The 12,819-nt window shown below is 54.4% G+C and overlaps 1 protein-coding gene across 4 annotated transcripts in view; it reads left to right on the top strand.

Moving 5' to 3' along the window:
- Positions 1 to 12,819, top strand: part of SORBS3 (sorbin and SH3 domain containing 3) — a 28,691-nt gene that overhangs the window by 2,707 nt on the left and 13,165 nt on the right. Inside the window, exons 2-8 of one of the 4 annotated variants that reach the window (XM_045286733.1) lie at positions 490 to 643; positions 935 to 1,025; positions 2,463 to 2,656; positions 6,791 to 6,854; positions 10,510 to 10,548; positions 11,028 to 11,094; positions 12,580 to 12,670. In XM_045286733.1, coding sequence (XP_045142668.1) covers positions 542 to 643; positions 935 to 1,025; positions 2,463 to 2,656; positions 6,791 to 6,854; positions 10,510 to 10,548; positions 11,028 to 11,094; positions 12,580 to 12,670 — 648 coding nt within the window. In that variant the 5' untranslated portion in view covers positions 490 to 541. Of the gene's footprint in view, positions 1 to 424; positions 644 to 889; positions 1,026 to 2,462; positions 2,657 to 6,790; positions 6,855 to 10,509; positions 10,549 to 11,027; positions 11,095 to 12,579; positions 12,671 to 12,819 lie in introns of all 4 variants that reach the window. The other 3 variants (XM_045286732.1, XM_045286730.1, XM_045286731.1) reach the window with 3 other exon arrangements.

The raw sequence follows: 12,819 nt of genomic DNA, 5'->3' as shown, positions 1-12,819 counted from the left end.
GGGGGGCGGTGTTAGTCAGAGGGAACTGAAACAAAGTCTCGTGGGCCCACTGACTCTGCCAGCTGCCCCAGGTCCCCTCTGCCTTCCTCAAGGGGAGCTGGTCCCTCCAGCTGTGCTGGCCACCCCCGCCCCCCTGCCCCTACCTTCAGGGGCTGCCCAGTGGGCTAAGGCTGCAGCTTTGTCCTCCAGACCTGCATGCCCAAGGCTTTGTCCCCCCAGGCCTGCTCCTGGCCAGCCTCCCCCTCCTCCACTGCCCCCCCTCAGCTCCTGCCTGGGGCCTAACAAGAAGTCCATTGTGCCTACGGGAGCCTGCACTAGCAGTCTGCAGGCGGGGGCACACAGTGGCCTGCTTCCTGGGTCTTGTGAGCTCCCACCCAGATGGCTCCAGCCCCCTCCCAGGCCAACCCCTCCCCCACATCTCTAGGTTGAGTGAAGAGGGCTGAGCAGGGACCTGCAGGACTCCCCCCCTTCAGCCTTCCCTTCCTGCAGAGGACCTGTGGAGCAGCTGTCAGCCCAGAAGGACTCCGGCCTTGACCCCGGCATGCAGGGGTCCCCCTGCAGTCTCCCTGCTGGGCTCAGCCTGGATGACTTCATCCCCAGCCACCTCCGGGTCCAGGCAGGGTCGTCCTCCCGGGGGACACGGGTGAGTGAGACCTCTGAGGGACAGGGGTCTTGGAGGCATAGCTTTGGGAGAGGGGGCACCAACATCACAGGCAAGTGGGCAGAAAGATGACAGGAGTGGGAGAGGGGAAGGGGCAGTCCGGGAGATGGACCATGGCCTGCCAAAGGGTCCAGGGCCTGGAGCGCTGGCCTGGGTGTGAGCCATCCCTCCCAGCCTTCCACGGGATCCTCTGGGCCCTGAGCAGCCGCTCCTGGCCCCTCCCCACAGGTGCCTGTCATCCGGAACGGTGGCTCCAACACCCTTAATTTCCAGTTCCATGATCCTGCACCCCGGACTGTGTGCAATGGGTACTTCCCACAGAGGAGAGAGGGGAGAGAGACTTCCAGACACGCAGGCTCAACAGGTCAGTACCAACAGGGGCCACCACCCTGCATAAACAGCAGGGCTGCTTTGGTCTGGGATGGGGTAGTGGTGTCTCAAGACCCCAGGAGCTCGGAGCATAGCTGCTCCCTCCCTGTGTGAGTATGCATGTCTCACGTTGAGAGTGAAATCAGTTGAGAGAGAGTGGCTGACTCATCTCTTCCCTTCTACTCTGCACCCCCCTCCCACCGCCCCCAGTGCCAGGGAAGGGAAGTGTCTGGGGCCACAGTCACAGGGATGGAAGGCTGGTTCCAGAAGGGTGGCACCCCCTACAGGCAGGCATCTGAGCTGTCGTCAGCAGGGAGCCCAGAGCCTGGGCAGCTCCTGGGCTCTCCTTGGGGCAGGCCCCCCCTCGGTGCCCCTCTCCTCTCCTTTCCTGAGGGGGTGGTCTTCGAGGCAGGCCATGGGTGAAGTGCTTTATTCAGCCAACAACTAATTCCTGAGCACTCACTGCGTGCTATAATCACACGCTGTCAGGACGCTTTCCAAACTGTACCCTGCCCAGACCCACCGACCCTGAGTGCATTCTGACTCACAGCCACCCCTCAGACAGACCGAGGAGCTGCCCCGTGGCCTTCCAAGGCTGCTAATGTTTATGGAAAGCAGCCAGCCTCATCTTTCTCTTGAGGAGCACCTGGTGACTTCGAACCTCCACAGCAGACCCAGTGTTCCTTACAAACAAACCCTCTCTCAAGGTCCTGGCACAGGAAGGTACAGCTCTTGCCATCTTCCCAATGAGGAAGAAAATGATTCTCAGAGATGTCCAGCTGGAATTCGAGCCCTAGTCTGTCTGGTCTGATGTTGTGACACTGGCCTCTTGGAGGGGCTGAGGTTGTGGGGAGGTCGAGGACACTGTAGCTGTGTCTGGTGATGACTGTCCCTTACCGAGAACCTCTCGTCTCGCCTGTGTGGCAGGCACCGTGCTGGCATAGTCTGAAAGGTCCCTGCATGTCTAACGGTTACCCTTGAGTTCCAGAAGTGAACCCCGAGGCACCGGGGACTTGACTGAGGGGCCCAGGGTCAGGCAGCCAGGAAGGGGCCAAGCCCGGCTCTGCATGCAGGCCTATCCCCACCAGGCCCCATGCCCTTTCTGCCTCCCCAGCTGTGAAGTCCCCAATATGCTGTACACATCAAGACTTCCAGCCCTCATTCCACAAACTCTTAGGACAGTTCCAGAACTGTGGGGCAGGGCTGAAGCAGGTACCCTCAAACCAACATCGAATTTCATGCCCTTTCACTAAAAAGTACACTGTGTCCCTGGTGGGGCTGGGGAGACGTGACGTCTGTGTCAGAGGCTCAAGGTAACAGGATGTTGAAACTTTGGAGCACACAGGGGTCTGTGTTGTGAGAGCTAGGGAGCACACGTGTTCAGGTGGAGGCCCAGTCTTTTGTTAATGCTCTCCTGCACACAACCCCACAGACGCAGCCTGGTATCAGACCTGGCCAGGCCCTGGGAGCCGGCCCTCGGGGACCCCGAAGACTCCTGCCCCACAGCGTGCGCAAGACTGGTCAGCCACCTGGACCAAGGACAGCAGGCATCGGGACAAGCGCTGGGTCAAGTATGAGGGAATCGGGCCCGTGGATGAGAGCGGCATGCCCATCGCCCCCCGATCTGTGAGTCCCGGGCCGGGGTCACACACACTGACCGGAGGAATATGGGTGGTGGGGAGGAGCGCAGGCAACACAGGCTGCAGCCAGACCATTCCAGCTGCCTCGGGGCTCAGCCACAGATGGATTTCAGCAGTCATGGACCCCAGCAGATTTGGGGCAGCCTTGAGGGTCTTAGTTGTGCAGTGGTTTGTGGGGCAGGGTCTACACTTCTCACCAGGTGCTCTGGGGGCTGAGCCTGGCAGGGCCCCCTGCTGAGCTGGGGGTTCTGGGGCCTGGCAATGCCAGTGAACTGAGCATGTGTGAATGACCAGCTGTGGGAGTGGGAGAATCCCGAGAGAGACCCCAGCTGGCATGGAGGGCTCGAGGCTCGGGGGTGGGGGTCCCCTCCACACCCACTGCAGGTCCTAAGCCAGCCAAGGCTACTAGGCCTCCACCTTCTCATCTGGAAACGGAAATCGGTACCATACCTTTCCTGCCTTCCAAGTGGTTTTGAGACTCCGAAAGGCAGGGGGTGTGAAATATCACCCCTCTCTCTCTATGACTACATTTTTTTTAATTGCATAGAAACATGTTCTTGATGGAAATGTCGTTTTTTGTTACTAGCTACTGTAAGTTAGCCCCTGACTCCCAAGGCCTCCACGTGCACTAGGATCAGACCTGCTGTGATCCGTGAGGTTTCCGGGGGTGATTTTTGGCCGTTTATTCCCAGGCTTTTCATCCAAGTCTGTGTTCATCTGGAAACACCCCAAACTTGTCAACATCGGAGCAGAATACAGCCCCTGCTGATGGGCAGGGGTGGCTGCAGGGGTGGTTCGGGCAGGAACTGAACCCGGGGCTCCAACCTGCAAAGTGAACATTCCACCACTGAACTATGGTTGCCCTCTGTTAGAAGCATTCAAAATAGGAAACATCAAAGAGATGGAGAGTGGCCATCCACGATACAAATATTGGGCTGAGGGAAGAGATGGCATGGAACCACGTCTGATCGCCTCTGGCCATAGCAGGGAGGAGAGTGCACCTCCACATCTGCCCAAGGATGAGTCCTGTGAGGCAGAGGTCAGACATGCGCCGCCCTCCAATTGCCTCTAGTCTATTCTGACACCAACTGCCCTGTGCCCGCGCACAGCACTCAACTTCTCTGCTGGATTCAATATCCATTGCACTGTCCACAAAAACTCACAGACAGTACTCACAATGATGGGCAGCTGTTATGGAAGTTAAGGTACCACAAGTCAGCATCATAAACGTTAAGGATACAATTCTTTTGTAATGCCTCTTCTCATCCATGGCAGCAGGCACATCTCTCTGTGGTCTCGGCCTCCCAATTGTATGGTCCCTTGGCCTCTTCCCTACTTGGGCAAGTATAACAAGTCCCCTTTGGGTGCTCCAAAGGGGACCCCACTCTACTAGTCAACCTCCTGCCCGAAGGCACTCAGCTTTGCTCTTCAGTCCACCCACTGCTTTGCCTCGTGGTCTTCATGCAGGTCCTCTGCAACCTCTGGTCTGTCACACCGTCTTAGTGCTGTGGCCTCTGCCACTTCAGGCTCACCACACACCACACACACACACACACACACACACACACACACACACGGCTCTAATTTCTTGATAGTCATAGGATTCGTCCCTTCCTGCTTGAGATGACTCACTTATACCCATCGGAATGGTAAAACGGACCAACTATTGAGTTAGGATCGTCTACATCTTATTTGCACATGAGGAGTTACACAGATTAAGGACAGAAGAGCTGTAGCCAGCAATTTCACCTCCCCGCGTGGTCTCTACTCCTGTGGAGCAAGAGAAGCCAGTGACAATCAAAGAAGAACCCTATCTACGGGACTCATAACCCTAACAAACCACACGACACTTTCAACCCAGGAGCCCAAAGGACTAGATGGTGCCTGACTACCAATACTAACCAGTCTGACCAGGGACATGCTAGAAAGTCCCAGCTGGAATGGAAGAAACATGTAGGACAAAACTCAAATTCCATCAAAAGTCCAGACCCACTGGACTGCAGGAAACTAGAGGAACCCTGAAGACTGTTGTCCTCAGATCGCCTTGGAGTTTGGAATTGAAGCTACTTATGTGAGCCACCCTTCAGCCAAATAAGACCTGGTCTTACAAAATAAATAGTAGCACTCACGAGTCATGAGTTCCCTCCAACAATCAACTACATGAGACCCAACGGTTAACACTTACCCATCTACCACAAGTGCAACGTCAAGGAGGGATGGGAAACTACCTCCGGGAAACCAGACCAGATGGAATGGAAGTAAGGAGTGCTGACACATTTTGAAAACGACAGCCGGTATCACCGAACAATTTGCTCAAAAATTTGGTTAAAAAAACAGACACTAAGCGACTGGGGTCTTAAAAGCTTGTGAGCAACCATCTCAGGGGCAGCCCTTGGTCTCCTCCCATTCAGAGGGAGGAAGAGTGAGGACAGTGGAAAACGTCCCATGGGCTAGACTGACAGCACACAAACACCAGTCCCCCAACCCTGAGACCAGAAGAACTAGACGGTGCCCAGCTACCACTACTGTGTTAGTCTGGGTAGACTAGAGAAACAAATTCATAGTCATATGTGTATAAGAAAGAGGTTTATTTACAAGAGCAAATGAATATTGAGAACACGTCCCAGCCCAGTCCAGATCAAGCCTGTAAGTTTAATATTAGCCCATATGTCCAATACCATTCTACAAAGTCCTCTTCAGACTCACAAAACACATGCAATGATGCCAAATGCAGGAGGATCACAGGCCAGTGGGTTGGAAGTCTTGTGGATCCAGTGGTGGTGTAAGCATCTCAGCGTAGACAGGGGTGCTCTGGCTCCAGAGGTCTGGTTGCATCAGGGTAGGTCCATGTGACTTCTCCAGCTCCCAGGGTGTAGCACCACGTGTCTTGTCAGTAAAGCATCTCTCAGGGACTGAGCAGAGAGAGAGTATGTCTCCCGCCTCCAAGGAAGAAGTACAGGAGTTCCCAGAGTTCTCAGGAGAAGGCCATACCCACACAGAGGCCTCATTGGTTTTGACCCAATTGACTGACCAGACTCCACCCCTTCACTCGTAACCCTCTCAAATTGACACCTGATTATCTAACTACCACAACTACCAACTGCTCTGAAAGGATCCCCTTAGAAGGAACCTGGATAGAGGGGAGAACAATGTGGAGCAGAACTCCAAAATCATAGAAAAAGAACAGGGTTTCTAGTTAAGTAGAGACTAGGGGTCCCCAAGACTCAGTCATTCATCAGGTCTGGAACTAAATTCACCCTCGTGTCGGAACGTCAACCTGGAATGAAAAGATAATGGAATTTCCCCACCAATGTTTGAAGTACCCATGTGTATATAAGTATATGTGTATAAAATATTGAACATTACAAGTTAAAAACATGTTTAAATTATAAAAAGAAGAAGAATCAGCCATTTAGGCTCTAAGGGGCAGCATTTACCCAACGGCAAAGTTCAGGGCTAGAAACAGGACGCAGGGAGCGAGTGGGAGCTGGGATGGGATGTGGTGGGGGCTGAATTTCAGGAATCAAAACAAAACGCCTAAGAGTTGTTAAATGTCAAACTGGTGACCTGCTCTGTCAACCCTCACCTAATTCACAATGAAACATTTAAACCAACACCTAAACAATGCACAGAATGCATCGAGTCAGGTCTGACTCACAGCCACGCCATGGGACTAAGTAGGACGGCTGCTTACCGATTTCTGAGACTGTCAATCCCCATGGGAGCAGACTGCCTCAACTTTCTCCCACAGAGCAGCTGGTGGGTTTGAACTGCCGGCCTGGCAGTTAGCAGCCCAAAGCTTAGCCCACTGTGCTGATTTGCTGTGCAGTTTTACATAAAGCACAATAAAATCAATGGAAAGAGAAAAAAAAATGTGAACCCAACATCTCATCATTATGAATCATCGTATATACTTTGATGTACATCTTTCCATATTCCACTTGTATAAACATGTCACACACAGTCACGGTTATTAAGGATGTCACAGCAGAGAAGCTCACCAGCCCACCCACTGGGGCTTTGAGGGTGGCCAGAGAGAGGGCTCATTTGGGGGAAATGTCTCAGCTTGATACGGGGAGTGCTGAGCAGTGAGACCTGACCTTGCCTCTTCTCATCCCAGAGTGTCAATAGCCCCAGGGACTGGTACCGGAAAATGTTCCAGCAGATTCATCGGAAAATGCCAGGTGAGACACCCCCCCCACCCTCCACCCCACCCCTGGGGCCCTCCCTGCCCCACTGGGCTTGGGGAAGGAGGGCTACAGAAGGAAACTAACCTGCTCCGGGGCCCCTTCCCCACTCACCCTAGGCCCTGTGGTCCCTAAAACTGACCACAGAAAGCATCCCTACTGACCCCCAGCCCTGGTACTCAGGGGCACAGCAGGGCCTCCTATGGGTTAGTGGCCAGACACTGTCTGTCCCCTGGTGTCCCTACAAGAGCCCTGAGAAGAAAGCCCTTTCTTTGAAACTGATTTCCCTGCCAGACTGAAATCGCACCATCCGTGGGCCGTTCCTCTTCCTGTGGCATGGCAGGCACCTGCCAGGTGCCTGCGCTCTGCCCATGAGCTGACTCCTTCAGCTAGTCAGCCCCTTGCGGACTTACTGAGCACTGAGTCTGTGGCCAGCACTGTGTTAGGTATGGAGAGTGCTTGTTCTTGGCTGCTTTCTGGTTGGGCCCTGACCCACCGTGTCCTGCACGTGGCAGAACAAAACGCTGTGTGGTCCTGTGTTGCTCCTGTGATTGGTTGTGGATCTGATGGTTGTCACCCAGAAGGTTTTTGTTGGCTGATTCTCAGATGGCCAGGTTTTCTTCAAAGTCTGTCTTAGTCCGGAAGCTCTGCCAAAAGCACTGGCACTAGAGCCCCACATGAGCTCAACTGACAGGTGGGTGGAGATCGTGCATGAAGTGCATTGATGGGGATGGAACCTGTGTTAGGCTGTGTTGTCTAGAGAAACAAGTCCATGACACCCATTTATGTATAAGAAAGCGCTATCCCTAAGGCATCCCAGCCCAGTCCAACTCAAGTCCGTAAGTCCAATGCTGGCCAGAGCCCTCCGAAGACTCACGTAGCTGTAGGCTGATGATGTTGAAATGTGAGGTGGGTTTATAGAACGATCACAGGCCGATGGTGCAGTTACATGGATACAAGATCCGTGGACACATGGCAGGGCACCGAGGTGGCTCTCACCGTCAGGCAGCCCACACAGAGCTGTCCCTGGAGGCAGGGAGAGTCCTAGCAAGCAGGAAGGAGAGGGGCCAGAGAGACGGAAGTTCCCAACTTCTTCCTTATAAAAATGCCACACTCCTAAGGAGGGGCATCATCAGGCTGCAACCTGATTGACTGACAGGTTGGACTCCACCTCCATGCTTACATACAGATAAAGGTGGACCTACAATCACCCACGCCACAGGACCCAAATCTTTCACATGGAAGGTTGGCCATGTAACAACACCAACAAAAGGGCAATGTCCTTGCCCCTCTAGAGAGGGAGAGACACATTAGACGGAGGGATATTTAGTGTGGCAAGTGGTGGGAAGGGGTCAGTGGCACTCCCAGTGTTGCCAGGAGGCAGCTACCTGACACAGGAGGGCTGGGAAAGGCCCCTCTGGGCAGAGCTCTGAGAAAGTGAAAGAGTGGCCTGCCAGGGAGCTAGCAAGGCACATGCTTGGCCGAGGGAGTCCCAGAGCAGAAGCATGTCTAGCAAGTTCTAGAACAGAAGAGCCTGGATGAGCGAGAGGGGGGATGTGTTCAGAGACAACGTCAGAGAGCTAAGGCCATTGTACAGGACCTGGCGGAGAAAGCAACATGCCTGGATTACAGTGGCTGCATTGTGGAGCCGATGGCAAGGACAGAGGTGGACGCAGGGCACCGGTTTGGAGGCACGTGCCTTCATCCAGACCGGAGGTGGCCGTGTCCTGGATCAGGACTGTGGCAATGAACCTGATGTGGGACGCAGTAGGATTCACGATGCAGCCTGAAGGCTGCCCCTGTTGTTGGAGGTCATCGAGGCGAATCTGCCCCTCGTGTGTTCCCAAGGCTGAGAGCAGATGCAGAGTTTTCCCTCCCGTGGAGCCCCTGGTGGTTTTGAAGAGCCATAGTACCTGACCAGTTCACCGTCACTCCACCTCAGCTCCTTGCTCTGAAGAGAGTCACGTGGATTTGCTGGTAAACTGGGCGGGGCCTGAGAGAGAAGAACTGAGTCGATTTTAAACTTGAACACCAGTAGGACAGTTTGTGAAGCCCCGGGAGGCACAGGCCTCAGAGCCGGGTATGTGTCATCCTAATGTGCAGCCAGGGTTGTGAGTCACTTGGTATTTTAAAGCCCTGCGACTTGGCAGGACCATCTAGGGAAGAATGCTGATGCAGGGGCAGAGAGGCCCACAGCCTGTGTCCCAAGGCCCTGCGGGTAAGGGGCTTGAGAGCTGAGCAGGACCCAGCAAAGCTGACTGTGAGGAGCTGCAGCCAGAGAGCAGGGAGGAGAACCCCAAAGGAGTGTGGTCTCCCTAAAGCCCAGTGAGAAAGGAAGGCGGGAACCACTGTGATATACACGGTTGGCAGGTGGCGTTAAGACCAAGAAAGAATGGACCGTTCCACTGGGAATGTGGGGGTCACCGCCAGGGCCTAGCTAGAAAGAACGGGAGTCAGAATTCGGAGGTAGTGAGTGCATTGCGGACAGTCTAATGCCCTAAGGAAGGAAGAACAGAGAACTCCAGGAGCTGGGGGAAGGTGTGAGGGGCAAAGAAGTGTCCTGATTTAGGTGGAATGTGGGGCTCTTGCACCATATCTGTGTGCATAGGGGTTAGAGGGGTTGGCTGGTCAACAGTTTTGGCCAGATTTCTTTTTTTTTATTTTTTAACATTTTATTAGGGGCTCATACAACTGTTATCCCAATCCATACACACATCAATTGTGTAAAGCGCATTTGTACATCGTTTCTCAAAACATTTTCTCTCCATTTAAACCCCCGACATTAGGTCCTCATTTTTCCCCTCCCTCCCGCTCCCCCCTCCCGCATGTGCCCTTGATAGTTTATAAATGGGTATTTTGTCATATCTTGCCCTGTCCGACGTCTCCCTTCATCCACTTTTCGGTTGTCTGTCCCCCAGGGAGAAGGTCACACACAGTTCCATGTAATCGGTTCCCTCTTTCCTACCCATTCTCCCTTTACCCTCCCTGTTTTGCCACTCACACCACTGGTCCTATAGGGCTCATCCGTCCTGGATTCCCTGTATTTTCAGTTCCTATCTGTACCAGTGTACCTCCTCTGGTCTAGCCAGTCTTGCAAGATAGAATTCAAGTCATGGTAGTGGGAGCGGGGAGGAAACCTTTAGGAACTAGAGGAAAGTTGTATTTCTCATCATTGTTACATCGCACCCTGACTGGCTCATCTCCTCCCTGAGACCCCTCTGCAAGGGGATCTCCAGTGTTGGCCAGATTTCTACCCCAGAAATTCCTGAGTGCCATGAGGACTGGGCCAGGAAGGGAAGATAAGAATTTAGAAGTGGGAACAGGAAGGGAAAGAGGGGGACTAGGGTGTCACATTCCTCACACCTGACAGGGCCAGGGTGGTCAGAAAGTTCAGGGAGAAGGAGGTGAGGAACCAGGGAGGGAAGAGCAGGGCAGTCTGGGCTGCCCAGGGCTGCCAGGGCGTTGGTTTGCCCAGGCCCTCGAGTTGGCCAGAAGCATTTCAGGCCCTCCAGAGAGCGGCCCTCCTAATTCCTTCCCTCCCTAGGGACATTCTTTAGGCCCTGACTCAGCCCCTCCCTCCGCCCCCAGCTCCAGGCAGGAGCTGCCTTCCAGCAGGGCTTGCTTCTGACTAGCGTCCTTTCTATCCTCACAGACCTGCAGCTGGACTGGACATTGGAGGAGCCACCTAAAGGTGAGGGGGTGCCAGTCTCCCCAGCTCAAAAATACCTCCCAGCGTCCTACCTGGCTGAGGCTGGGGTGTGCAGCAGGGCTTCGGCTCTTCCCCATTTGGGATAGTCCCACTAGAGGAGCCTGGGGGCTCATTTTCCGTGAGCACCAAGCCCCTTTTCTCACCCTGGTTAATAGCCTGGTCCGAGCAAGCAGCCCAGCGACCCACCGAAGGAAGGACCCACTAACTCTGTCCCTCCCCACTCCACCCCCGTGATGATTTGATTTCTCTGGGACTCTCCTACCTCACCTGGCAACCAGAGATAACTTACCCCCACAGACATTTTTAAAAGCATGTGAAGCCCTCTGTACTCCACGTTGCACAAGAGACCTTAACCGGGAAACCCAGGGGCCCCCAGCCCCAGCCTCAAATCCAGCTCCGGCTGCCTGCAGTGCTGTCTCCCCTCACTTGCAGTGGGGTTTTCTCATCTGTTGCATCCACAGCTGCTGCTCACCCCGGGCTCACCCGCAGATCTACCCCCAGGACAGGCCCCACTGCAACTCTGAGCGGGTGAGCTCCCCGGTGGGGAAAGGGGCACGAGGGGACTCGGTCACGCTTCCCTTGGGGACGGGCGCTCCCTGGTGGCCACAGCTGGCGCCGCCTTGGAATGGTGGAGCCGGGCCTGGCACCAGGCAGGATGCCTTCTCTTCTAGGGCCAAAGGCAGGCAGGGGACCTGGCACCCATTCCTTGTCAGAATGCCCATGGCACATTTGTGGTCGGTGGCAGGAACTCATCACCTCCTCAAATTCACAGGTCCTACAGGGTGGGCAGCGCTCTGAGAAGGGTAGGGAGGGACCCATATGTCCCACCAGTCTTCTCCAGACACTGAGGGAGGTTCTGGAGGAAATGCCTTTCTTCTGTGCAAATCTTGAAAGCTCATCAGGCTGCCAGGGCTTAGGATGACTTTGGGAAGGAATCAGGAGTCTTGCTCTCAAAGTTAACTCTGTGAGGGGAGGGGTTGCCAGGGAGGGCACCATCACTGACCCTGGCATTAGCATCATGGGGAAGGATGTGGGCTGGAACTAGAGCGCTCCCAGGAGGCATGCGACCTTGGGCAGTGTAACCAATGGAGGTTCAGTATCCCTGTCTGTTAAATGGGGGTCATAGGGTTGCCGGGAGGGCTGAAAGAGGTCCCATGTCCTACTTGACACATAGTAAGCCTCCGTTGTCCCCATTTCATTATGAATAGGGCTTCCGTCAACTAGGCATGTCTAAACCCATCCTCATTTTCACATCTATTATTGCTCAATTCAGAACAGAATCATAATGAGCATCAGCAGAGCCGGACCCTCGGGTCAGGCATTCCATTATTTGATAAGCCTGGTGGAAACTGTAAAGAACAACAGAAGCTGGAACACTACGCCGGCCAAGAAGGGCTTACGCGCGTAAAGCTGGGAACCCCTAGGGACAGGGCAGGCCTTCCTAGGCTGGGTGTTTTCACAGACAAGGTCACTGAGTCCATGGAACTGAGGCGGGGGAAGAGAATTTTCCCAGGGCCCACAGCCTGTCAGTGCCCTGGGCGTCTTCCTTAGAATATGCCCTCACCGATGCTGCTGGGTAAGACCCCCTCAGCCAAGCAGTGGAAACAGCAGCCTTGCCAAAGGCGCACACACCTACTCAGCCAAGGTCAGAGGTTCAGACAGAAATACAACTTGGGTAGTTTACCAAGTGCCACTCTCCTGGGCACTTCACCCAGATGTCCCATCTCAGCTTCCCCACTCCCTGCTGCAGGAGGGATGAGTCCCATGTCACAGCTTCTGAACCGAGGCTAGGGGAGTTTAGGGACCTGCCCAAAGGCAGCATGGCTACTAAGCAAGCGTCATGTTCAGAGGAGATCTGAACACGTCCCACTACTGACCACCGCTTCCTCAGCCTGAGTAAGTGCTGGTGTATGTGTATATGTGCATGTGTGTGTGTGCATGTGGCGTGCAGTTGCCTCACCAGGGCTCTGTTCCCTGAGAGGAAACTGAGGAGATGCTCTTTCATTTCTTCAGAAGAAGCTGGAACCTCTCTGAAGAGTTTCCTGGAAGCAGGTCCAACTATAACTCTGGAGTACCCTCCTCTCCGCTCCAGACCCCAAATCAGGTAGTTTTCTGTTGCCTGGCCAAGACCCCTTTGAGCCTTTGAGCCTGTCTTCTGTCCTGTGAATCCCAGAATCCCTTGCAGAACACCCACGGGGGTTGGGGTGGATCAGGACCTGGACACCTGCCTTCTCAGCCTGGTCGGTGTCTGGC

Source organism: Echinops telfairi, unplaced genomic scaffold (assembly GCF_000313985.2).
Source record: "Echinops telfairi isolate 266 unplaced genomic scaffold, ASM31398v2 ScPeMD7_9;HRSCAF=40, whole genome shotgun sequence".
NCBI lineage: Eukaryota > Metazoa > Chordata > Mammalia > Afrosoricida > Tenrecidae > Echinops > Echinops telfairi.
Note: the sequence above shows the minus strand (reverse complement) of the source record. Positions and strands in the feature narration are given on the sequence as shown.